This window comes from Nycticebus coucang, chromosome 14, assembly GCF_027406575.1.
Source record: "Nycticebus coucang isolate mNycCou1 chromosome 14, mNycCou1.pri, whole genome shotgun sequence".
NCBI classification, from domain to species: Eukaryota; Metazoa; Chordata; class Mammalia; order Primates; family Lorisidae; genus Nycticebus; species Nycticebus coucang.
This window is the reverse complement of record NC_069793.1, coordinates 66,069,450-66,097,405: the sequence shown is the minus strand read 5'-3', so window position 1 is coordinate 66,097,405 and position 27,956 is coordinate 66,069,450. Positions and strand designations below refer to the sequence as shown.

The 27,956-nt window shown below is 38.9% G+C and overlaps 1 protein-coding gene across 2 annotated transcripts in view; it reads left to right on the top strand.

The window, feature by feature from the left end:
• Nucleotides 1–795: 795 nt before the first annotated feature.
• FCHSD2 (FCH and double SH3 domains 2) overlaps nucleotides 796–27,956 on the top strand; it is a 312,393-nt gene continuing 285,232 nt past the window's right edge. The window contains exons 1-2 of one of the 2 annotated variants that reach the window (XM_053561344.1): nucleotides 796–1,277; nucleotides 2,965–3,062. In XM_053561344.1, the coding sequence (XP_053417319.1) occupies nucleotides 1,257–1,277; nucleotides 2,965–3,062 (119 nt within the window). In that variant the 5' untranslated portion in view covers nucleotides 796–1,256. Of the gene's footprint in view, nucleotides 1,278–2,264; nucleotides 2,284–2,964; nucleotides 3,063–27,956 lie in introns of those variants that run through there. The other variant, XM_053561345.1, reaches the window with a different exon arrangement.

The window sequence follows — 27,956 nt, the reverse complement described above, 5'->3', positions numbered from 1 at the left end:
GAATCCGTGTTCTTTGACTTGAATGCCCTGTGGTAGTGAGCTGTTTTCTCCTTTGCCCAGCAACTGCCTTTCTGCCCCACAATTGCAAAGGCCAGGCACCTGCGGCCCACCGCAAAAGGACTTGTCATTGCTCGCCCCCTTCGTGAACATCTAGCTGGTAGTGACAAAGGGGATACAGAAGGGAAGCAAATAATGGAATTCCCCTACTTCCACAGGGATGTTGCCTCATCCCTAGTGCAAAAATTTCACGGCGAGGGTCGTTCCGCCTCACACCCCCCGCCATATACTTATGCTCGGTCGCTGCTTAGGCAGGCAAGAAGCGGGGGCGGCCTGTGCGCGTGCGTCGGCGCTGAGCCCTCTTCATCCCACGTGCGCGTCCCCGACTGGAGGCGCGCGCCGCTGAGGGCTGGCGGGAAAGCGCGCGGGAAGCCCCCGGCAGGCTCCTAGTGTGGGGGAGGGGGTCAGGAGGCGTTTGGAATGTGCCACTCTCGGAGAGAAATGGGGGATTTTTGCTCTCCGCTAGCGTTTATATCCCGCCGAGCAATCCGTTAGTTCCCCCCGTCCCCGGCCGTGATACGAAGTTTCGGGCTGCGGCCCCATTTCCCTCCCTGCTGCCTGGCCCGGCCCCTGGAATCCAGCTCTGGACTGAGCGGTTCTCTCCGCCGCCAGAGCGGGGCGCCGCGCTTCGCAGTGGGGCCGGAAATTCCCGCGGCCTGAGTGGTGGAGCCCTAGCCAGGAGCGTGGCGCCGCCTTCCTCCTCCCCGGGCCGGGCGGGGGCGTTGGGCCCAGCTAGGGCTGGACTGCCCAAGTGGGTGGGGTGAGGGGGCCGTCGCGTCCGCCCGGAGCTGCAGAGCCGGCAGCGGACACGGACTGCGGACAACGCGACTGCTCCTCCCCGGCCGCACAGCCTGCAGAGAGACCCTCGCGCCCCCGCTCCTGGGCCCCCGCCCCCTCTCTGTCTCCGCCTCCTTCCTCACACACCCCCCGGGCGGCCCGGGCCCCAGGCCTTCTCGGTGCTCCTCCCACTTCTCTTCACACTCGCTCTCCTACCCCGGTCCTCCAGTCGCCTGCTGGCCTTGCTCCCTCCCGGACCAGTCCTTCCTAGGCGCTCCTTTTACACACACACACACACACACACACACATATACATACACGCGCGTGCTTGTTCGTTCCCTGGGCTGTCCCTTCCTCTCCGGCTCTCCTCCTGGCCCTTACTAACGCTGCCGTCGGGGGAGGATTGATGTCCCTTCAGCATCATGCAGCCGCCGCCGAGGAAGGTAAAGACACAGCTGGGGGGCTTTGGGCTTTTCAGGGGATGCGTACAAGGAACGCAGCGGGCTCGACTGCTGCGCCTCCTCCCTCTTTCGCGAGGGGCCGTGACCGCCCTCGCCTCGGGCTTGTCACGGAGTTGCCGCCGGCTCCTGGCTGGCAGAGTGCGCGTGAGGTGCCTTTCTCACCGAAGGGCGGCTAGGGCTTTTCCTCTGCTCTGGAGACCCCCAGACATTTCACAAGAGTTTCAGGTGTGCATTTGTGTGTGTGTGTGTGTCTGTGCGCGCGCGCATGGCAGTGTTGCCCGCTGCAAAGTGCATTCTCAGGGCTGCACTGAAGGGAGGCGGGGAAGCCCCTGCAGCTTTGCAGAACCTTGTGCGTGTGGTGTGTGATTGTTTAGTCTGCACCAGGTTTGAGTCCTCCATTCGCTTGTCGCCACCCCCGTGCGTTTGCAAATTTGCGGGGGATTTGTTTAAAGCCTAGCCTTAAGATTTGGCCTGCTTTTCCCACGAGGAGACGGAAAAGAAGTTGGAATAGTCAATGCCTCCCCACCCCAGGGGAAAACAAATGGTGGTGACGAGTCCTGCCTTCCCTCCGCCCCGCCCCCTGGCTGGAGGGCGAGGAGGCTGTGGTCTGTTACCAGGAAAGCGAGAACAGGGCCGCGCGTGGCATGTGCACTGCGATCCGGGCTTGGATGGTGAGGGTGGGAGTGACGGGTGCTCCGGGCTTGTCAGCAGCTTCCCCGCTGTGCCTTTCCGCAGCTCTCCCAGGAGGCGAGGCTGTGTCCTTGTATTTTTAATCCTGCAGATGGATTCTGAGTGTCTACTCTGGGTACTAGGTGGAGGAGGCCGTTCTGTCCTCCCCACCTTCCTTTTCTTTCTCAATCGGGTTTCTCCGGTTAAGTGAGTCTTTTTCTTTCTAACATGCACCCTCACCCCTCCCGGTAGTCCCGCTCTGGCGGCCAGGATTCCAGACTGACCGTAACCTCGAACCCTGGAGTCCCAGCCTTGGCGGGTGAGGCTCGAGCCAGCTGGCGTTTGCTTTTCTCGCTGTTTGAAGTGGAGCCGCCACAGGACCGACTTGCTGGGGTAGTTTAAAAGCCCTGCATATGCTGGAAGGTCACTTTTGCTTTCTCCTTTGTGAGAAAGACTGTGATTTGATGCACTGTCAGTGAGTCGATTCGAGGGTATCATCCTGAGACTGTGCTTTCTTGCAGCCGTTATGGAATAATTTATGTAGTCGATTCATGCATATTATTTTATGATTGTGTACATTTCAGTCATTAGATGTTAGGTATTCTTAGGCTCCCATTTCCCACCTATGCTGTTCACCTCCTGTTGGTTAATGACTTTGAATCCTTTTAAGAGAAATAGGCTCTTTTAAAACTATGAGTACACCTATATATGTATTGATTGAGCTTGTGCATAAAATGGAATGACTGGCAGTTCATTTTGCACCTCTTTAATCTGTGATTTTTATATCTGTGTATTTTCATTTAGCCTCTGTTTCAGGTTATTAGGCTAATTTTTTCATTAAGTATCTTCATTAAATAAAACTAGATGGCTGATCATGGATTTATGGTCTTGAGGGGACAAGAGATACATATTTTGACAAATGTGAAGTATTTTCCTTAAGCAGTTTTCTTTTTTTGTAAAAGTTGTGGTAAAGCCTTCATAAATGTATGGTATATTTTAGGTGAAAGTTACACAAGAACTGAGAAACATTCAAGTTGAGCAGATGACAAAACTTCAAGCCAAACATCAAGCAGAATGTGATTTGCTAGAAGATATGAGGTAAGGTTATAGTAAACATTGTAGTTTAAGAACTTTTATATCTCTGTTTCAAAGAATCTTTGCGTTATCAATCCCAGGAACTGATGATGGAATTTCCTTTTGGATTTCCTGCTTTAAGGCTGTTAGAACTTGGCTCAGCTGGAAATTGTAACTGTAACTAACACAATACAAACTTTTTCCTTCAGTGGGGGATCCTATAATATACACAGTTGTTATTAAAAAACAAGGGCCTTAAAAGATTTATCAGTCAAATTACATAATTGAAGTAACAATTTTTATTTAAATAATCTTTCCACTGAATTGTAAAATTATGTATTGACCTTAGCAATTTTGCATGTTAGTTTTTTAAACCTGTGGTTAATGGTTAACATCTGGGGGTGAGCTACTCAATCCCAGATGATTGTATGCTAGCACTGTTAGCATACACTGTTAGAACATGACAATAGTACTTTGTCTTTGAGTGTTAAATTCAGTGAGAAGAGCATATCGTATTTTATTTTATTATTAAAGTTACCAACATTTGTAATCAAGATGCCTTTGACTTTAATTGATAAAACATCTTGCTGATATTGTAAAAATGTGTATCTTTATAGGAAGCAATGACTTACTTTATTGAAAGAAACACCACTTACTTAACAATCTTGTAATACAAACTGACAGTTTAAGAAAGATATTTTTGTAAAAGATGGAAGATGATTTGCATGTTAAAATAGGGTGGCTACAATTCTTACTTCTCTTTAGTAATACATTTCTTAGGTTGGAATTGAGCCTATAAGCCTCATCAGTTGTCTATTTTTCCTAACACTAACTTCATGTTGGTTTCATGAAAAATACTAAGCATGTGTTATTATGATAAAATTATATATGTTTGGATAGCTGAATTGTTTATAGCCCAAAGATCCTTATAATGAGATATCTGTACCAGGAATTATCCTAGTCAATGGCAATAACATGGGTGCTTGCTCTCAAGGAGACCATAATCCAGTGGGGGAAACAAACATTTAGCTATATAATTATATGAATTGGTTGGGCTAGCAGGGGTGTCCAACCTTTTCTTTTTTTTTTTTTTTTTGTTGCTGCACATTGGAAAAATAAAGACTTGGCTTGGGCCACACATTAAATACATAAACACTGATGATGTGCAAATAAAAGTTCTGTGCTTTTTCTGATATCAGACACCACAGATAAGCAAAAGCAGTCCTCACAAAATCAGCATATGGCCGGCAGACCATAGGTTGGACACTCATGCTTTAAGGATTTCTTTTTTCCTTTCTTCATATTTAACTTAGGTACTATTTTTAAGCATTTCTGTTGTATTTATCTTTTCAGGGTTTCTGACTGAGGCATGTGAATCTATTTGCATTCAACTTGCATAGATCAAGATATATCTAGTTGTTTTCTGACTGAAAAGTACTACATTTTAGTTTTGTACTTGTCTGTCTTTTACTTTTTGTGGCCACAAGGAAATTTTAAAAGTTCCTGTTCAGGATATCTGAAACTTTGCACATGATTAAAAATTCAAGATTTTTAACCTTAGTTCAGTGAACTAAGGTATTTAGTAAAATCTCTAGATGAAGGAAGTAATAAATATTCAGAAGTAGTTCAGGATCACAAAATTAGTGTGTAAGTAAAAATCCCATGTGGTATGTGTATGGTCAGTGGTCATTAAAGTGTTGTCGATTGTTTCTTCTAAAATCTTCGTAATTATAATCTTTTCTCTTTTCCTCCTATCACTTGTACCTTGGTGCTGAGCTTATGGTCAGAATGTAGATATTGGAGTCAGACAGTCCTGAGTTTGTGTCCAGGGTCTGTCATCTGCTATCTGTGCTGACTTCTGGAAATGACTTAATTTTCCTAACTTCAGTTTTCTCTTTTGTAAAATGGGACAGTAATGTCCTGTATTCATGCAGATCAAATGACAGTGCAGGTAAGATGTGGCACACATTTAAGATAAGTTGATGTAGGCCATTGTTCCTGCTGTTGTTGTTTAGTTTGTATTATTGTTGATCCATCACATTTCACTTGCGTTTTTACAGTTAATACCCTAATTACTGCAGTAATGTCTTTCTATCTTCCATTTCCCATCTCTTCTTTTAAATATGTCATCTATATTGCTACCAGTTAAGCTTTCTAAAAACATTGTTTATTACATATCACTTCTCTATGGCCTTTTGGATAAAGGCCAAACACCTTGTCGTGGTACATAGGGTACTCTGCGCCTAGCTGCAAGTTTACTTGATTACTGCCTGGCTTAATTATTACCATTTCATGCCCGTGCATCTTTCCCCTGTACCTCTGCTCTGGCCATTCAGGACATCTAGTTATCTTATTGTGCATTCTAGATTCATGCCTTTGTGCTATTCTCTTTGCCTGTTGATACCCTTCCTCTCACTCTTTTGCCTAGTAAATTCAGGTTACCACTAACTGCAATTTTTTTGTTCTCTGTAGTCTCAAAGATTTTGATTTTGCACATGCTTCTAGCTTCTCCCCTTAGAATTTCTTGAGATTAGGGGCTAAGTCATTCGTTTTTGTATCTTTTTCTTTGTGTAGGCTGGAGAATTATTGAATCAGTGTGACTGGTTATATTTAAGTGTATCTTACTTGCTCTTAGGTAAGATAATTTATAAGCTTTGTTTGTAGGAGGCTTTAGAGGTGTCTGTTCACCTTGTGTTATATTTTGATTTATGTGGGCACTTTATGCTATTTGATGTACAGTACCTCTCTACATGTGTATGTGTAATGTGCAGATGCAGAGAATGGTAAAGATTCTTTATTATGTTAAAGGAGTCAGTGAGTTCTTCTTTGTATTAAATTAATGGAATGAATACTTTCACTCCTGTATAGTTGTGAATAAAATACTGTATTACCTACTAAGACATGTGTTTAGGTTTTTTTTTTTTTGAGACAGAGTCTCACTTTGTTGCCCTGGGTAGAGTGCTGTGGTGTCACAGTTCATAGCAACCTCAAACTCTTGGGCTTAAGCGATTCTCTTCAAGTAGCTGGGACTACTGGTACCTGCCACAACGCCAGGCTATTTTTTTTTGTTGTTGTTGTTGCAGTTGTCATTGTTGTTTAGTAGGCCTAGGCTGGGTTTGAACCCACTAGCCTCAATGTATGTGGCTGGCACCCTATCTAAATGAGCCACGGGCACCGCCAGTGTTTAGGTTTTTTTATTTGCTTTTTTTTCCCAAGGATAATACTGAATTTAAAGTTGAAACTTGCTTACTTTTGACATTCACAATAACTTTAGTTACTTGAGGAGGGAGGTGGTCTGGCTTTCCTGGTCTACCCTAGTAAGTGGAATGACCTTTTAAAAATTCATTAGATATCTCTGAACTTGGGTTTTTTTAATGTGTCAAGTTCAAAGAATCTTGCCTGCTTTTCCTTTCTGAGACTTCCTTTCACTATTCTACTCCCTGAAACCCCAAATACAGTGCTCTTCCTCACCCGTGTCCCCTGTGAGTTTTAGGCTCTGTTTAAGTTAGTGTGAATTCACTTAGAAATGTCCAAATAGTTTTTTATTCTTAATAATAAAGAAATTAGCAGTAGGCAGAGAAAAGTTTATGTGATTAAAACTAAAACAACCCTACCCCCCACCCCGTGATATGTTAAACTGTAAATAGAATTTTATCCTGCATTTTAGCTAGTAACTATGCTGTTTCCCCTTTTCATCTTCTGGAATTTTGAGGAGAGGAGACCAGTTAAGATAAGGATTTTTTTCCTTTGCTTTCTTTCCCATCTTTATTTGTTTCAGGGATGCATTTGGAAGCTAGTTTGTTGGGAATGAAGTATAAGGAAAGATAAATCATTTGTTGTTAATCAGGAACATTCCTGATTTTATGCTGATGTATTTCCTGTTGACTTTTTCTGTCAGTGGCAAAAAGTACACTTTACTTTCTTTTTAGTTTATTGTTTTTTCTTTCTTGGCTTTTTTTTTTTTTTGCAGTTTTTTCTTAGCTGGGGCTGGGTTTGAACGCGTCACTCCGGTATATGGGGCCAGCGCCCTACTCCTTTGAGCCACAGGTGCCACCCAACTTGGCTTTTTTAAGACCACTTACAAGTAAGTTCTAAATATTAGAGCCTATGTATTTTTGGATGGTTTATCCTTATGTGCCAAATAGAGCCAGTTAAGAAAGGTTCTTTGCAAGCACTACCTTCTTAGCAGAACTTTTTATTTTTATTTATTTATTTATTTATTTTTGAGACAGAGTTTTGCTTTGTCACCCTCAGTAGAGTAATGTGGCGTCATAGCTCACAGCAACTTCTAACTCTTCGGCTTAAGCGATTCTCTTGCTTCAGTCTCCCAAGTAGCTGGAACAACAGGCACCTGCCATAATGCCCGTCTATTTTTAAAGATGAGGTCTTGCTCTGGCTCAGGGTAGTCTTGAACCTGTGAGCTCAGGCAATACACCTGTCTGCGCCTCACAGAGTGCTGGGATAGCATACCTTTTTAGGAGTTCCGTATATAATATGGAAAAATTATTGAATTTTAGTCAGGTGGATATTATCACATTTGTGCATTTTATGGAAACCAAGGTACAGTGAGGTGATGTAAATCACATTGGTATGGACTCTAAGCTATTTGTTCTAATTTCCAGTATAGTGTATTCTCCCCCATATCTGTGTTTCCTAAGCTTTTAACCAAGGAACTCATCATAGGTCCCATGTTTTGAAATATCTTGCCTATCAAAAAGTGTCTAAGTGTTATTGACTAATAATAATTTCTCTTTTTTATACACTGAGCTGTCAGTTTTGAATCAGTATTTACAAATCACTAACATGAGTCTAGCCAAAGGCAAAGACATTTAGACCTAATGAAGGCTGAGTGTGTAATTTCTTATAGCCATTCTGAAAAATTGGAACTGGCTCAAGAAGCAACTGTTCTACCTTTGTAGCCACCTAGAGGGGGGAGGTATGGAGACCTCAAGTGAGGAATTTCTGTTCTGTATGTTACTTTCTTTTTTTTTTTTTTGGCCAGGGCTGGGTTTGAACCCACCACCTCCGGCATATGGGACCGGCGCCCTATTCCTTGAGCCACAGGCCCATGTATGTTACTTTCTTTAAACTGTAGGTTGACAAGAGTCACTGAGGATTGGGTTCTGAAGTCTGTTTATGAATGTTCTGAGACTTTTTTTCCTTACCTCAACTATTTAGAAAGAGACTTGAGAGGTAATTTATTCTAGAGTTTTAAAACTTTATTGAGATACCTGTATAATTTACATATTATGTAAACATGATATGACTACATATCATATATGATTACATATCAATGAACCCATTTAAAGTGTATCATTCAAAGTTGTTTTTTTATATTCAAAAGGTTGTATGACCATCACCACAATTTAACTTTAGGACATTTTTGTCCTTCCTAAAAGAAACTCTGTGCCATTTATGGTCACTCTTTATCACCTTCTCCAGCCTTAAGCAACCACTAATTTACTTTCTGTCTCTGTAGAAATGTAATATATTTATATGGAATACTACAATATGTAGTTTCTTGTGCCTTTTTTTTTTTGTTGAGACAGTCTCACTATGTCGCCCTTGGTAGAGTGCCGTGGTGTCACAGCAACCTCAAATTCTTGGGCTTAAATGATTCTCTTGCCTCAGCCTCCCAAGTAGCTGGGATTACAGGCGCCCACCACAACACTGGCTATTTTTTGGTTGTAGTTGTCATTGTTGTTTGGCAGGCCCAGGCAGGGTTTGACCCGGCCACTCTTGGTGTTTGTGGCTGGCACCCTACCCACTGAGCTACAGGCGCTGAGCCCCTCACTTCTTTTTATATTGATGTGCTTCCTATCTTCAAGGTTTGTCAGATTGTAGTATCAGTATTTCATCTCTATTGCCAAATATCCCATTGTGTGGATATACCACATTTTATTAATCCATACATCAGTTGACAGACATTTGTGTTGTTTTCACTTTTTGGCTATTATAAATAATCCTCCTGTGAACATCCATGTACAAGTTTTTGTGTGGACACATGCTTTAATTTCTCTTGGATGTATACCTAGAAGTAGAATTTATGGGTCATATGGTAACTCTGTTTAACTTTTTAAGGAACTTTCGAACTGTTTTCCAAAGCAGCAGTACCATTTTATATTCCTACTAGCAATAACATCGGATGGTTCTTATTTCACCACATCCATGCCAGTGCCTGTTATCATCTGTCTTTGATTATAGCCATTCAAGTGGGTGTGAAGTGGTATCATAAGTGGTTTGATTTACATTTTCTTAACAGCTTATGATGATGAGCATTTTCATATGTTTATTGGCTATTTATATATCTTCTTTGGAGAAATATCTATTCAAATCCTTTGCCTATTTTACAATTGGATTATGTCTTTTTTTAAAATTGAGTTGTAAGAGTTCTTTATATCAGGTTGGGTAGAATGGCTAATGCCTGTAATCCTAGCACTTGTGAGGCTGAGGCAGGAAAATTGCTTGAAGCCAGGAGTTAAGACCAGCTTGGGGAACATGATGAGACCCAGTCTCTGCAAAAAAGTAAAAAAATATTAGCCAGGTGTGGTGGTGTATGCCTGTAGTTCTAGCTACTCCGACAGCGGAACCATAATTATGCCTACTACACTCTAGCTTGAGTGACAGAATAAGACCCTGTCTCTTAAAAAAAGAGTTCTTTGTATGTTATCAGTTATATGATTTGCAAATATATGCAGCATTTTTTTCCCATTCTGTGGAATAATCATCTGATGTGACTTTTACACAAACTAAATTTTGAGAACTATTGAAAATAGAGAAAATAAGGACTTTGGAGGTAGACCAGAGATTGAAATCCAGCTCTGCCATTCGTTAGCTTGGGCAAGTTTCCAAGCTTTTTTGAACCTCGGATTTCATATACAGTAGAATCTCTGTAAGTTGATCATTAAAGGGACTGTAACAAACTGGTCAACATGTGGAGGTGGTCAACATAATGAACTAGTCCTGAGTACGTGTAGTGCATGTCTGTTCTATGAAAATTAGGTCAACTTAAGGAAGTGGTCAGTATAGGGAAATAGTCAACTATGGCGGTTCTAATGTATGTAAAACAAGATTAATGCTTATCTTTTTGCTTTTCTGTAAAAGTAAAATGAGATATGTGAAATACTGAGTATATTAGTGCAGGAGCTAAGGAAATTTCACTTCAAAATATGACTTCTTGGTATAAAAAATGTTTTGAATTAAAGGCCATTCGTGATCAGAAAGCACTAAAAAAGGCCTATCTACATAAAGCTTGACTAACCTGATTAAAAATCCAAATGGGCTACTGACTTCCTTTTCTGAATGCTAACACACCTGATCCCAAATAATTTAAAACACAATACCTGTTAATTTACAAGTCATCTGTTTCCCTCCATCTGTAAGTCCGCCCTAGCAACCACTTACTGCACCTATACTTTGCACATTCTCCCACCTCTCTTCTAAAAGATGTCTTTAAGTCTCTGACCATCACTAAGACATTCTTATGGTTCTCCCCATGCGCATAGTATTTAAAAATAAGCCTTTCTCTTTTAAATCTACCATAATTATAAATAATCTTTCGGTGAACCAACGAAGGGAAAAGGGCAGGTTTCACTGTGATCCCTACCGTAAATATTTATCTTTGGTAGCTTCTATTATTAGTGGAAATCGAAGTCCAAGAAGGATGTTGTCTTATTTAAGGTAACTAAGGAAGTTACTGTGTTTCATAAATTATAGGAAGCACCTTTTCTTTTTACATTTTTACATTCTGAAATCAGGATGTGTCTTATAGTTGCTTTTAGCTGTGATGTAGTTGTCATTGTCTCTATGTGCATAGAACTTGCGGAATAAGTATCAGCCGGCCTGAAAGAGAATCCCAGAGGCAATTATTGGAATACAAATCTTGGATCACCTGGGCTTTTTGATGGCATGGAGGACAATATGTGGGAAAATAAGGATATCAATGACTAATTTAAAAAAGTGATTCAGAAGAGTTTGACTCTGAATGTGACTAGTTTATGTACCAATTTGTTTCTGTTTTTTCATTATGCACAAGGGTAATATATGCTAAAAATCTGACTATAGTTGAAAGAACTCTTTTAATAAGTATAAATAAAATTCTAGATAGAGTATTGTGTCAATCTAATTGACAACATTTTTTCTTAGTGGAATATAAAATAGTGGACTGGTAGTATAAGATCAGATATTGGACTTGGTGGGTTTTTTTTTTCCATTCAAGAATCATTGTGTCTCAATTAGTGGTCTTTCGAGTAGAACTTAAAAATGATATAAATTTTTTTACATCTTTTTTTTTTTAAACTGAGGGCTGCAAGGAAAATGATCAAATAGGACCATACCTAAACAACACTTAAGAGAAGGAGAAAAAGATTACCTGATTTTAAAGTTAATGAAACATAACATAGAACTTCAACTAAGTCAATTTAAAATTTAAATAAATGCTTCCACATTGTGGTCAGTTATTGAAGAGGAGACTAAGAAGGACTAGTTAGGCAGTGGAGGAGATACAGATTGAGAAGTTCTCAAGAGTAAGTGAGAGGTTAAGGACCGACAATGAGAGATTATTCTAAGATGTGAACGAAAGGAATTGGAGTCCAGGTTCTTTCTGTGTGGGCAACGTGGCCTTTATTCCACTCGAGTAGAGTGAGCTGAGTTCAAAAGGGAAGTCAGCACGTGGGGTAGGTGGATGGGAAGATAAAAGTTTGGAGCCGGAGGGATTGGCACATTCCTTCCTTCTGGCAGGACGTTCATGCACTCATTCCTTCCTGGAACCAGAAGTTCTATTGGGGCGGGTCCCTACATTTGGCCCTATCAGTAAGGGTTTTAGTAATATTATTCTTCCTATTGCTGTCTGTTGGTTTATTAGCTCACATAAGCCATTATTCATAGATTCTTAATCTGCTTTTCATCTGCTCCTAACATTTAAAAAGTTTGAGTTCTGCATGGGGATAGCTGTTGCAGCCCACTGCAGGTGGTATGATTTAAGAGGTGTGAATGAAGGATACTCACCTGAGCCTGATGGAATTAAACTAAGGTGTATTAATGAAAGTTACCCACTATTAAGGCTAAGAATAGAAGTGTTAGCCAGCACAGTGAGAAGCACCTGTAGTCCCAGCTACTTGGGAAGCTGAGGTGGAAGGATAGTTTGAGCCTAGGAGTTTGAGGCTGTAGTGCACTAACATCGTGCCTGTGAGTAGACACTGCGCTGCAGCCTCACTAACATAATGAAAGCCTCTCTCAAAAAAGATAAAAAGAGAATAGCATTGGGCACAGTGGCTCACACCTATAATGCTAGCACTTAAGGAAGTTGAGGCAGGGTGATCACTCAAGGCCAGGAGTTCTAGAGTAGCCCGAGCAACACAGCGAGACCCTATCTCTACAAAAAATAAAAGAATTAGCTACTGGGAAAGCTGAGGCAGGAGGATCACTTGAGCCCAGGAGTTTAAGGTTGCAATGAACTATAAGTTACGGTGATGCCATTGCTGTTGCATTTAAGCCTGGGCAACAGAGCAAGACCTGTGCCTCTCCCCTCCCTCCAGTAGATGTATTGAATAATTTTTTGTTCACTTTTCTTTGACCTGGTCTTGGATAGCCACACTCAGGTATATAAATATGAGAGATTGTGAAGGTAATCTGTGTGGTAGGATAGAAGGATAGATGTGATATGCTAGAATATGGCCTAGCTTAGAAGCATACAACCTGGGTATGATTCCTACCTAGTTCTTAATCTCTTAAGAACTGTTTGACTTTGTATGCAAGGCACTTAAACATCTCGGAGCCTCATGTTTGTCATTTGTGAAATGATGATAATTATAATTCCTTATGTACTTATCTTGATAATTAAAAAGAATAATAGGGCTGGGTGCAGTAGGGTTCATACCTGTAATCCTAGCACTTTGGGAGGCTGAGGCAGGAGGGTGGCTTGAGGCTAGGAGTTCAAGACCAGCCTGGCCACATAGTGAGACCCTGTCCCTAAAAAAAAAAGAAAGTAGGCAAGTGTGGTGGTGGACACCTGTAGTCCTAGATACTTGGGGGGCTAAGGCAGGAGAATTGTTTTAGCCTAAGAGTTCAAGGTTACAGTGAGCTATGATTGCATGACTATATGCCAGCCTGGGTGACAGAGTGAGACCTCATCTCTAAAATAATTTTTAAAAAACCCCAGTACTCCAAAGTAGTTTATAGAAAAGGTCTCTTTGCACAGTGTGTGGAACATAATAGATACTCTATAAATGCATGTTGGCTATAATTTATTATTAAGTAGTTGAGAACATCAATTTAGAAGTTATGGTTTGTGGTTCATCCCCTAAAGAGTTAACTTGTATGTTGAAAAAAGGAATCATCCTCAAAGATAGATGGCTAAAGAACTCAAGTGGTGTCAAAGAATCTCTTTCACCAGGTCAGTAGTCCTAGGTGTATTCTTTCTGTGTGTTGGTAACTCCAGGCATTTTACTTATATATATGTGTGTGTATGGATACACACACATATATATTAGAAGTATGTTAGATTAGGAATAGGTTTTTGTAATTTCACATTTTGTATTTGGGTAGTGACATATAATTGGTGGTCAACTTACAGAGATTCTACTGTATATGAAATTCGAGGTTCAAAAAAGCTTAGAAACTTGCCTCTAACGAATGGCAGAGCTAGATTTCAATCTCTGATCTACCTCTAAAATTTTCTCTCCTATGTATGGATACATACACACACATATATAAATAAAATGCTTGGAGTTGCAGCAAAAATAAAAAATACATATTTTATTGTTTGAGATTCATTGAGGGCACAAAAATTAGGTTACCAAGCTTATGTTTTTATATAACAATTTTAGGTAGAAGAAGAGGAAAGGATGATTTCTCCTTATGCAAAAATTTCTCTCCCCTCCTGAGGGCCTCCTTCCCTCCTTTATTTTCCATCCTTCTTCTCACTTCCCTCCCTGTCTTCTTCACTCCTTTTCTTTATTCCTTCCTTTTTTTCTTTCCTTCATATTCATTCATTAGGGAAGGCAGTTTTTACCAGAAATTATCTCACAATAAACTTTCCCTTTTACCTCATCGTCTGAGTTTCCTTCATATGCCTGTGCATGCCTAGCTGCAAAGGAAGCTGGAGATGTGATTATCTTCTAGGAGGTGTGTCTTTGCCAGCAAGAAAGACAGTAATGAAGGCATTAATGTTGCTTTTCCTACATCAGGGGTCCTCAAACTTTTTAAACAGTGGGCCAGTTCACTGTCCCTCAGACCGTTGGAGGGCCGGACTATAGTTAAAAAAACAAAACAAAACTATGAACAAATTCCTATGCACACTGCACATACCTTATTTTGAAGTAGAAAAACAAAACAGTAACAAATACAATCACACCGCCTCATGTGGCCTGCGGGCCGTAGTTTGAGGACCCCTGTCCTACATTAACCATTTTTCTCTATTTGTCACAGGGACTCATTTCCAGTTTACTTAAAAAGTGGGTTGGGGTTAGATTAGGAGGGGTATCACTGAAATTTCAGTTGTCCCAAACAGACCGAGAATAAGGGATTCCTTAGAAACAGTTTGTATTACCTCTTCCCAACTCCTTTCCCCCCTTCTCATCTCCTTTTGAATTAAGTATGTTAGATTAGAAATAGATTTTTGTAATTTTGTATTTTGTATTTGGGTAATGACATATGGTCTCTGAGAATTATTAGCTAAGGACTATAGAAATTGTTAAAATCTTGCCTATTTTGGTCTTCTGCTAATTTGGAGAAATGTTCGTCTAAGGCCCCTTAAGGCAATTTTTTTTTTTTTTTTTTTTTTTTGAGACCGAGTCTCATTATGTCGCCCTCGGTAGAGTGGCATGGCGTCACAGTTCACAGCAACCTCACATTCTTGGGCTTAAGTGATTTTCTTGCCTCAGCCTCCCAAGTAACTGGGACTATAGGCGCCTGCCACAACACCCGGCTAACAGTAGTATCTTTTAAAGAGATCAAGAGAAGGAAAAAAGTCTTTTATATTTACCAATTCTGAGACCAACACACAAGTTTGAGTTTCCATCTGATTTCATATCCTTTCAGCCTGAAGTGACATTCCTTTTGCATTGTTGCCTTTTCTCCAATACCCTGTCCTATAAATTTTGGTTGCTTCAGTAACCCTTAACTCTGATCTTTGCATCTCATTTGAGTGAGAACATCATGTTGCGCTTATGTTCTACCTCCCTGTGGTGTCACAGGCAGAACACTGCAGTGAACAGAGTATGCACTTCTTGTGCTACCTGAGTGTTTTTTTTCTTTCTTTCTTTTTTTTGAGACACAGTATCTGTCTGTTGCCCCTGGTAGAATACATTGGCACTAGCATAACTCACTACAACCTCAAATTCATGGGCTCAAGCAATCCTCCTGCTTTAGCCTTCTGAGTAGCTAGGACTACAGGTGTGTGTCATGATGCCCAGCTAATTTTTCTATTTTTTTGTAGAACTGGGGTCTCATTTTTGCGCATGCTGGTCTTGAACTCCTGAGCTCAAGTGATCCTCCTGCCTCAGCCACCCAGATTGCTAGGATTACAGGCATGAACCACTGCACCTGGCTACTGCCTGTTGTTTGGTACCTAAAAATATAGTAGAGTTATGTATTCTGTCTAGTTTTATAGATATTACCCAGGGAGCACCAGTTTGGTGTCAGTTATTTTCTTATGGCTGGAAATGGAAGTCTTCTTTTCAAATGTATTTGAGGAAGATATTGTACTGTCTTTATTTTTTTGAGACAGAGTCTTTCTCTGGGTAGAGTGCTGTGGCGCCATAGCTCACAGCGACCTCAAACTCCTGGGTTAGAGCTATTCTCTTGTCTTAGCCTCTGATTCTCTTGTCTTAGCCTCCAGTTTTTCTATTTTTAGTACAGATGGGGTCTCACTCTTGCTCAAACTAGTCTTAAAGTCTTGGGCTCAAGTTATCACCCACCTCAACCTCCCAGAGTATTAGGGTTACAGGTGTGAGCTACCATGCCTGGCCTGAACTGTCTTTACATACATAATTAAGATGATATAGTTATACATATTTAATATCTATATAATCTTAATCTTCTGTTTTGGGGTATGTGAGTTTGGATATTTCATATGTGTATGTACACTGTAACACAGGATTTGCTTCTTTCAGCATGTTTTCAAGGTTCATCAACATTGTAGCATGTATCAGTATTTCATTTCTTTTTCTTGCTGAATCATATTTCATTGCATAGAATACATTCACATGTATTGTCCACATCAGTCAGTGGACATTTGGGTTGTTTCCACTTTTTGCTGTTATAAATAAGATTGTGATGAGCATTTATGTGTAGTCTTTTCACATATATGTGTTTTCATTTCTCTTGGGTATATACCTATAAGTGTAATTGCTGGGTAATATAATAACTGTATGTTTAACCATTTCAGGAATTACCAAACTATTTTCCAAAGTGGTTGTGGCATATTACATTTTCACTAGCAGAATATGAAGGTTCTGATTTCACCACATCTTTGTCAATACTTGTTATTGAATATTAATTATATTTCAAATTCTCATGGAAACTATGCATTTTATTATTATTATTCCCATTTTATAGCTGAGGCTTATAGTGGTCAAATGGCCCAAGATCAGAGGAAAAAAAAGAAGTGGAAGAACTGGATTTGAACCTGGTATATTCCTGATGTCAAAATCTGAGTTTTTCTCTTATTGAAAACTATTTGGCTGGGCTTGGTGGCTCATGCCTGTAACCCTAACACTCTGGGAGGCCGAGGTGGGTGGATTGCCTGAACTCACAAGTTTGAGACCAGCCTGAGCAAGAGCGAGACTCCACCTCTAAAAATAGCCTGGCGTTGTGGCGGGCAGCTTTAGTCCCAGCTACTTGGGAGGCTGAGGCAAGAGAATTGCTTGAACCCAAGAGTTTAAGGTTGCTATGATGCCACCGCACTCTACCAAGGGTGACAAAGTGAGATTCTCTCTCAAAAAAAAAAAAAGAAAACTATTTCCGAAGGTATATGATGTAGTAATTGAAATCAAATGAAATTTTCATAGGCATTAAGAGAGCCTGTTTTAAACATACATTTTCTCCCCCCTTATTAGATCTTGTCAGTCAGGAATCTATTGATCCTTTTTTCTTTGGTTTTGATAGCTGTCCTCAATTTCCTTGAAAGTAAAAGACAGATGTCTTTCACTCAGGAATCTTTTAAGCAATTGGGGCACAGCATTTTCAGCGGCCACTATGATGAGACACTGTGTATGGAGTGTATAGTATCTTATTGCAAGAACTACTACTTACAAAAGGTACTAAAGAAGAGGTGTAAGATTGAGTGTCTTGCGGATCTTTCAGTCTGGCTGAGTAGTACTTGTGTGGTCTGGAGTTTCATGTTTTTTCAGATCTAGGATTGTTGAAGGGCTGTGTAAAACACTGGACTTTTGTGGATCTCCGGGTTCTGCTGATTATTATGTCTGTGATCTAAGTTATATCTTGAGATACTTCCATGGTTAAAAATGGCTTGTCTTTTGTGTCTTACAGAAAGACCAGTTTTGTGGTGAAGAGTGAGGGTACAAAATTTCTGGCCAAGTAATTCTGTTTATTTTTAACTTTGACAATATACCTAAAATAAAATATACTCCATGAATAACTTAGAATCAGCTCATATTGGTGATAGAAACAAGTATAATCTCATGATACTTTATATTAGTTAGTAAATTCTCTTTAATAAAAAATTTTCTTTCCAAGTTTGAAGCCAATAGGTTAAGTTATTGAGGTGCTTCTTACCTAGAAAATAAATTGCTATTAGCTAATTTAATTGTTTCATTTTGCATAGTATGAGAACACAATAATCCCAAATTATTTTCAGGAAAATAATAGGTTTTTAAAGTTCTGTTCATTTGTAAAATTTTAAAAAAACAGCTTTGAAAATGGCCTATTTTGTTTTTCTGGTGTCTTTTGTCATTGATCTAGGTCTAATTTTGATATATTAGTACACAAGAATTTCAGTTAAGTCTTTAAAGCTACTATGTGTTATGTGTTAGCATCGTTTTAACAAAGGAGAAGATAAGGGCAAAGACTTCATTGTTTAATTTTATGTGACTCTGCCACAGAGAAGATTTATGATGTGTCTTTTAGATGCGCAATATAATTCAAGGACAAGACATACCTTGTACTCAATTTTCAAAGACAAATGTAGTAAAAATTATATGTTAATTTTTATTTGTATCCTATACAAATAGCAGAAATTTGTAGCAGGTTTTCAAGGTTCATCAACTTGAGTTGATGAGTATCTCTCACTTTATTACTAGAACAGAAAACTAGACATCTAAAACTGGGTCTTAAACATGATATGTATTATAGATGAAAAAATTTAAAATTATGGTGTTCAGATGTGAACTTGATTATAGGTATGCTGACAAGATGATTTTGGCAACTTGGTTAATATTGATAAATTTGAATAGAAAGTTATATTTTTACTTGAAAATAGTCTTAAAAAGGAGAGAGAGGGGTGTGGTGGCTCCAGCTGTAATCCCAAAACTTTGGGAGATGGAGAGGAGAAGATTGCTTGAAGTAGGAATTCAAGACCATTATAGGCAAAACGTAGCGAGATCCTATTGTTAAAAAAAACCTAAAAAATCAGCTGGGTACATGGGCAGTGCCTGCAGCTCAAAGGAGTAGGGCACCAGCCCCATATACTGTAGGTCACGGGTTCAAACCTGGCCTCCATCAAAAACGGCAAAAAAAAAAAAAATCAGCTGGGTGTGGCTGGTGATGTGTGCCTGTAGTCTCAGCAGCTTGGGAGACTGAGGCAGGAGGATCACTAGAGTCGAGGTTATAGTGAGCTGTGATAGCTCTACTGTACTGCCTGGGTGACAAAGGAGATCCAAAAGAGAGAGAACATGTAGTCTTAGGGGTCTTAACTCCTACATGTCCTTAGCTTATATTTTTGTGGACTATAACAGCAATACTTTCAGAAAATATAATGACGTAGTGATCTTCTATTGTCTTCTAGACAATAGAAGGTTTTTATGACAAAAAACCTTGGAGGATTTCTATGACCAGTCAGTAAAGGCCTATACAAGACAAACCTTAATTTCTTTGTGCTAAGATTATCTCTTTTCAAGTAACTCAGTTTGATGACATTATTTCTCTTGATTTTTAATGTATCAAATCTGAAAGGCAAAGACGTTTAAAGATTAGTCATTAAAATAAGAGTCAGATGGCCAATGCATGTAACTAGAGAAAAGGCAGTTCTGTTTAGACAGCATTTGATCAGACTGATAAGTAATGCTCCCAACATCTGTTTTGAAGTGATGAAGAGGGATAGTTACATGATGAAAAAGATTATATAGTATTGGGCGGTGCCTGTGGCTCAAAGGAGTAGGGCGCCGGCCCCATATGCTGGAGGTGGGGGGTTCAAACCCAGCCCCAGCCAAAACTGCAAAAAAGATAAAGATTATATAGTATTTTCAGCTTCCTGAAGATTACCATTGCAATGTGATGACATAATCTTTGAAACATTTTGAATTCCCAGACTTAAACATAGCTTATTTAAATAGAAGCGCCACCAATGTATTGTAAAACTAAGAGTCACCTGTGCATTTTACATTATAGGTGCCTGGGCCCTACTCTTAAGATTCTGAATTGGTAGATTTGGGGAGAGGGCTGGGTATGTGTGTTTTTAAAAGCCATAGCAGGTGATTCTAATTTGTAATTAAAGATTAAAAAAAAAAATGAGAGCTGCTATTCTAGGACTTACCATCGTTGTCTAATATGCATTTCAGATCATTTTCTTGACCTCAGACATTTCAATGAATATTGGCTTGGCTAAGAGACACTGTAGGAGGGGTGGAATTCCAAGATATATAAATTTATTTATTGGATAATTGACCTTAAATTTGTTGTAGGTTGAAAATGTCAGTGAAATAATTGGTGTTTTATCTATTTTTTTTTTTTTACTGAATGATGGATTAAGAGAGTGGTGCTTTGGCTTGTTCATAAGGTGTTTCTCTTTCTCTTTTCATGTATATATAATTACATTTAATTAATTAAAAATGTTTATCTTTTTAAATTTATTTTTTTGTAGGACAGGAAGGATTAGGCTGCTTGTGGCTTCATGAATGTTTAGTGATGACAATAAACTATATATACCCTAAATATGGCTTGTGTTACGTAGTGTTAAAACATTTAGTAATGAAACTAAATGATAACCACTTATTCTGTGTATTTTGTAGGTCTTTTCTAGAATGTAGTCCACTTCAGGATGGCAGATTCATTCTTACCAATTTTACAGAGTCCAGTACAGACATGTTTTTTAAGTATAATACCTAGTTTGTATTTTTTTTTTTTTTCTTTTGAAGACAGAGTCTCACTACGTTGCCCTTGGTAGAGTGCCACGGCGTCACAGCTTACAGCAACCTTCAACTCTTGGGCTTAAGTGATTCTCTTGCCTCAGCCTCCCAAGCAGCTGTGACTACAGACGCCCACCACAATGCCCGGCTATTTTTCGGTTGTAGTTGTTGTTGTTTGGCAGGTCCAGGCTGGATTCGAACCTGCCAGCTCCGGTGTATTTGGCTGGTGTCCTAGTCGCTGAGGTGCAGGCACCGAGCTATACCTAGTTGTTTTTAAGAGCTTCATTTTAATTTGTAATAAAAGTTTGCAACTTGATTTTTTCAAAAAGTCACCAAACTGCAAGCACCTGTTAATAAAGGTCTTAAATAATTAAAAACTGTATAATATACCTAGTTTTAAAAAAGTATCATCTCCATGGGATCTGAAAAATAAATATTTCAGGTCTTGGTGTGCCTCCATTGGGGTGACATTAATGCCATTAATGAAATATTTTTTCCTTTTTGCCCTCGTGAACACTTGTTTTCTAGTTTTGTTTAATTTTATGAAGGAAAATTTAAGTTTCTATTCCTTAGCCATATGATGCATCCCTTGTTCAGGCCAGCTTTTATAAGTGGCCATCCTCTGTTCTGAAGAGGAGACCAAGTGAGAAGATGGTGCCGTCTTTGCCTAATATAGGGTAATCTGCTCCTGAGGGATTGCCTGTGTACTTGCTTTCTCTGAGGCCACTAGCGTGCACTCAGCTGTAGCAGAGTCTGTGTTTCTTCTGATAGTCTCAGGCTTCTGACACAGGGCAACTTTTGTACCTGTAAGACTTTGGGAGTCATTTAATATCAAAGTGTCATTAGTTTACTTTGATAAAGAAAATAAGTAAATATAAATAAAAATAAAAAAATCTTCATTTTCTTTTAAAAATTATTGTTATTTCATTTAAATCTAAGCAACCCAAGAGACAGGCATTATCATTCACTTCATATAGGTGAGGGAAAGCCCAGACTCACTGATTTGTCTAAGATCACAGTTTTTAATTTTTTTAAGGTTATGTATTTGTAATGGTTTAATCTGAGAATTCTTTTCTGGCTTCTCTTTTTCCTTTTTGGGTGTTCTTTTGTGCTAAGTTTGATAATGGATTATCTAGGTAAGTGGGGTATAACAAAACAGTAAGTGAAATATGAGATGACAGAAAATTGCATTTATCAGAGCTTCTTCTGGGATAAGTGTGAGAGAAATAAACAGTCTTCCTGGGGTGTGTGTGTGTGTGTTTGTGTGAGAGAGAGAAATAGAGATTGATCCCAAGGGATATGATTCATTGCCTTTTAAGAGAATTCGATAAAAGTAGGAGTAATTTGTTTAGTAGATATGCAAGTTTCGAGCCAGAGCTAAATTATTGGGAGAGAGAAGAGGCTGAGCTCTGCAATCAGTGGCAATCATGTACTGCCTTTCCTCCTCTTAGCAGCCCTCTGCCTCTTTTCTAAACAAATATTGAATGACAACAAAAAAATGAGGAGAACCAGATTAGATTTCATAGGGAGCCTGTTTTTGACTGCCTGTGTCCTCCCATAACAGCGGTTCTCAACTGTTCTCAGCAGTATTAAAGGGTCCTGGGATTAGGAAGGTTGAGAGCCACTGTCCCATAACATTGAGTGTTTGTTACTGTCAGAGCACTTATCACATTATATGTTAATCATTTGTTGTTTGGTATATCTTCCCCTCCAGACTGTTTTTTTTTTTTTTTGAGAGCTAGACTGTTCTTTTATCTTTGTATATTTTAGAGCCTGGTATTTAGATACTGAAGAAATATTTGTTATTGAGTGAGACCTTGTTGGCCATTCAATAATTAATAGATTTCTAAAATGTAGACTTCTAATTATTCTTTAAACTCAAGTTTTATTTTCCTTTGTTTTCATAAAGACCATACGCTACACTGTAGTATGTAATTTTCAGTGTTATTCACATCTTTGTATATTTATGTAACTTTTTGAGGATAAATTTCTAGAAGTAGAATCAATGGGTCAACATACAGTATACTGCTTAAATGGCTATTATAATAATACTTCTTGACAAAATTACCTCCACCACTGTGTAGGTACTTTATTTCCAGACCTGGCAACGGTATGTATTATGATTATTCTAATATTGTTCTAACATTGGTCATTATAATAGGCAAAATGATTTTATTGCTTGAGCTGAATTTGGTTATTAGCAAGGTTGGGTTTTTTTTTTTTTTGTGTTTGACTATTTGACATTATTTTATGTATTTTGCTAACATCTATCCTTAGCCTAATTTTCTGTTTGAGTGTTAGCTTTTCTTACTTTGAAGAACTTTTAATATTTTAGGCTGTTAATTTTATTTTAAATACTTTCTCCAAGTTTGTTGCTTTTTGACTTTGCTTTTTTTAATCTAAAAATTATAATCTAGATTGCTGCATACTTACAAGACATATTTAAAAAGCATAATGACATTGAAAATAAAACAATAAAATATTTAAGAAATAATTTCTAGAAAGAGAAATGATATTGAATTAGTATTAGATAAGACTGAAGTATAAATATTAATAAGGATAAAGATACTTATAAATGAATGGAATAATCCATCTGGAAGTACAATAAGCATGCAGATTTGTTTATTCAATAACATGCATTTGAAATATAAAAAGTACAAATTGTAGAATGTAAGGAGAAATCCTTAGATGTATAATCATAGTGGGAGTTTTTTTTTTTTTTTTTTTTTGAGACAGAGCCTTAAGCTGTCACCCTGGGCATAGTGGGAGATTTTAATATACTCTCTCTGAAATGGATATGTCAAGGAAATAAAAAGTATATAATATAGATTTGAATTCCAAATGATAATTGGAATCATTAAATGATAATATTAAATGATAATTTTAATTATGTATTTATTAGTCTGTAAAGGATATCTCAAAGAATTCCCTGGAATTAATACCATACATTTTGTGTAATATGTGGTTAAGAGAGGCCCAGGAGCCAAATTATGGTTTCCCCCTCGTTGTATGAGCTAGGATAAGTTCCTTTTGTGCTTTAGTCTTCTAATCTGTAAAATGGAAATAATAGTGATCCTTCAGCATTGTTGTGAGAGGTAGCATTCAGAACAATGCCTTACACGTGGTGAGGGCTTGATTAATGTTTGCCATCGTCATTATAATATCATCATACAGTCTGATCACAATGTAATGAAAATAGAAATTAATAATAAAGGGATAACATTCTCTTCCTACCCCTAATGGAGAAAAACCTCTATACATATCACTCAGTAATACAAAGGAGTGAATTAGACATACAGTCAATGTATGTGTATCTCAGAAACATGTTGGGTGAAGCCATACACTAAAAGAGTACATACTGCATGATTCCATTCATATTAAGTTCTAATTTGTGGTATAAGAGAAATCAATGTCTGAGTGGTTTGCTTTGAAGGTTAAGGGTAGGAATTCACTTAGATGAACATGAGAGATCTTTCTGGGTTGATGCTGTCATTCAGTATCGTGATAGGGATTTGGATTATATAGATGTGTACATTTGTCAAAACTCAGATAATGTATATATAAAATTTATGCATTTTATTATATGAAGATTTACATAAAAAACTAAGGAAATATTGGACTCCGTTTAACATTGTGCATGTTGAATTATTTAGAAGGAAGGGTACAGATGTCTACCAAATATCTACAGCTTGCTCCCCCTCACCGAAGAACAGGGTCTTGCTCTGTTGCCCAGGCCAGAGTGCGGTGGTATCATAGCTCACTGCAACCTCAAACTCCTGGGCTTAAGTAATCGTCCTGCTTTAGCCTCTCAAGTAGCTGGGACTACAGGGCATACACCACTGTGCCCAGCTATTTTCTTTTTTTCGTAGAGATGGGGTCTTGCTCTTGGTTAGGCTGACCTTATCATCATATATTCTCATCACAATGCAATGAAAATAGAAATTAATAATAAAGAGATCACATCTTCTTCCTACCTGTAATGGAGAAAAACCTCCGTATATATCAGTCAGCAATAAAAAGGAGTAAATTATAGCCAGGCATTGTGGCGGGCTCCTATAGTCCCAGCTATTAGGGAGGCTGAGGCAAGAGAATTGCTTAAGCCCAAGAGTTGGAGGTTGCTGTGAGCTGTGATGCAATGGCACTCTACTGAGGGTGACATAGCGAGACTCTGTCTCAAAAAAAAAAAAAAAAAAGGAGTGAATTATACATATAGTCAATGTAGGTGAATCTCAGAAACACATCAAGTAAAGCCATATACAAAAAGATCCTCCCACTTCTGCTTTACAGAGTGTTAGGTTTACAGGTGGAGCTGCTATGCCTGGCTTCCTGTTCTATTCTTTTTTTTTTTTTTTGCAGTTTTTGGTCAGGGCCAGGTTTGAACCCACCACCTCTGGTATATGGGGTCGGTGCCCTACTCCTTTGAGCCACAGGCACCACCCCCTGTTATATTCTTAAAAGGAATTTCTGGAGATATCAGATAAGTAAACTTCATTCTCATTTTCATCTTTGCTTTATAAGCTTTAGGTGATGTTTATAAAACAAGTATTTACCAAAGTGAACTTTTCAGACTTATATCAAGTAAGTATTCAAATATAAAGAATTTTAATTTTAGAGAAATATTACAAAGCAACTTTAAGAATATAGATCATTTAATAAATAATAGTAGAGATATGAACTAGGCTATAAGAAGTTCAGAGTATTGGATATTGGATGTTGATTTTGAATTTTCTAGAATATGGTCATGTGTCACTTAATGATGGGAATACATTCTGAGAAATATGTTGTTTCAGGCAGTTTTGTCATTGTGTGAACATTGTAGAGCAGTGGTTCTCAACCTTCCTAATGCCGCGCGAACCTTTAATACAGTTCCTCACGTTGTGGTGACCCCTGACAAAATAAAATTATTTTCGTTGCTACTTCATAACTATAATTTTGCTACTGTTATGAATCATCATGTAAATATCTGACATGCAGGATGTATTTTCATTGTTACAAAGGGGTCGTGACCCACAGGTTGAGAACTGCTGTCATAGAGTGTACTTATACAAATTCAGATGATATTACCTACTACTCACCTAGTCTATATGATAACTTATTGCTCCTAGACTACAAACCCCTCCAGGGTATTACTTTACAGAATGCTATAGGCAGTTGTAACACAATGGTTTAGGTATTTCTGTATCTAAACATAGAAAAGGTACATTGTACGTATGGTATTACAGTGTATGGGACCATGTCATATGTGCAGTTCATCATTGACGGAAACGTTATTTGGTGGCACATGAATGTATTTATTTATAAAGAAACATATTTGGCCAGGAGCAGTGGCTCATACCTATCATCCTAGCACTATGAGAGGCCAAGGCTTGAGCTCAGGAGTTTGAGACCAGTCTGAGCAAGACAGTGGGACCCTGTCTCTACTAAAAATAAAAAAAACTAGCCAGGCATTGTGGCGGGTGCCTGTAGTCTCAGCTTCTGTGAAGGGTAAGGCAGGAGAATTGGTTGAATCCAGGAGTTTGAAGTTGCTATGAGCTATGATGATGCCATGGCACTTAAAACCCAGGGCAACAGAGTAAAACTCCATCTCAAAAAAAGGGGGAGCATTTTTCTTTGCATTTTTGCATTTTTGTCTTAGCATTTCTACCAGTAGTATTTACCGGGACCTTAGCACTTGTTTTAGACATTACAAAAATAAAGGATAGAGGAGTACTTTTTAAAAATTTAAAGGCTGGGGCGGTGCCTGTGGCACAGTTGGTAGGGCACCGGCCCCATATACCGAGGGTTGTGGGTTCAAACCTGGCCCCGGCTGAACTGCAACCAAAAAATAGCTGGGTGTTGTGGCGGGCGCCTGTAGTCCCAGCTACTTGGGAGGCTGAGGCAAGAGAATCGCTTAAGCCCAGGAGTTGGAGGTTGCTGTGAGCTGTGTGATGCCACGGCATTCTACCGAGGGCCATAAAGTGAGACTCTGTCTCTACAAAAAAAAAAAAAAAAAATTTAAAGGCTGTTACAAACCTTTTCGGGAGAAGGGTTTTCTTGGTTCTTGAGACTGTTAGAGGAATAACACATCAAGTTAATGTGGCTTGTCATAATTAGGTTTGATGAATATCTAAAAGAGTTGCATAAATTTAAAATGACATGAGCAGTGCTCATTGATAAGCCCCTTTTCCTTTTAAAAAAATTTTGGCATTCTGAATTTTTTTCTTGAAAAGTGTATTTTTCTTCATTTGACAGTAATAGTGTCTGTAATTTATGAATAGGTTCCATATAGGTTAACTTTAGTTTAATTGAACTTCTGTGTGCCAGCATCAAGCTAATTGAAAAGGTTAATCTTTTTTTCTTAAGCTAATCAAATCTTATTAAAATGGTTACCTTGTCGGGTGGCGCCTGTGGCTCAAAGGGGTAGGGTGCCGGTCCCATATGCTGGAGGTGGTGGGTTCAAACCCAGTCCCGCCGAAAACCACACACTCTCTCTCTCTCTCTCCCCCCCCCCCCCGGCCGAAAACCACACACACACAAAAAAAGGTTAAGTTGTCTGAAATAGTAAACCATGTTTTGAAAATTTCAGTGTTTTGCAGGTTCTTAAACTGTTAGCTAATTGCCCCCAGAAAGCCCATTGCCGCTTTCAACAGACCAAGACTAGCTGTCTCACTCTTAAAGTTACAGCTCCTTTCCAAGTACAGGGAGTTGCCAACTAGACATCTCCTTATCTCCCAGTCGCAAAACTTACCTCATCTCTCTGTCCCAATTACCCGCTGAAGATTTCAAACTTCTGGCCTGCCTCTAACTGCTGTTCCCGCCAGAGTAGTAACTCCTTATTGGCTATTCTACCGTCCCGTCACCATTCTGAGACTTCCCCTAACTGAACCTATATAAAGGTGAGCTTTTCTTTTGGTCTCTCTCTCTCTTTTCTCTCCTCCTTGGTGCTGCTCTGCAACATCCTTCGCCAATAAAGACCTTTTGTATAAGCCTTGGTGGTCTGTGAGATCTCTGCTGGTCAAGTGCCACCCTTTCATAAACAGTGGTACTTAAATAATATTTGTTATTTTGGTATTTACCACTTTTATTTTTTACTAACCTTACTGAGATATAATTTACATACAATAGAATTCTTTCATTTTAAGTGTATGTTTATACATTTTAATAATAAAGATTGGGAACTCCAAGATCAAGGTGCTGGCGTCTGGCAAGGGACCTCTTGATGTATTATCACATTGTGGGAAGGCAGAAGGGCAAAAAGAGAGAGAAGCAGGCTAAACCCACCCTTTAGTAACAGCATTGATTCCAGCTATGAGGGCAGAGCCTTATGGCTTAATCACATCTTAAAGCTTCCACTTTTTAATATTGTTTTAATGACAGTTAAGTTTTGGAGGGGAACACATGCAAACCCTAACAAAGTATAACCACAGTTTGCTCATTCATCAGTTGCTGGGCATTTCATTGTTTCCAGTTTGTGGCTATTATAAATAATACTGCTGTGAACATTTGTGTATGTGTCTTTGTATCAGCATATGTTTTCATTTATCTTGGATAAATACCTGGGAGTGTGATTGCTGAGTCTTTTGACAAATGTGTGTTAAATTTAAAAGAAACTATCAGAATGTTTTCCAAAGTGGCT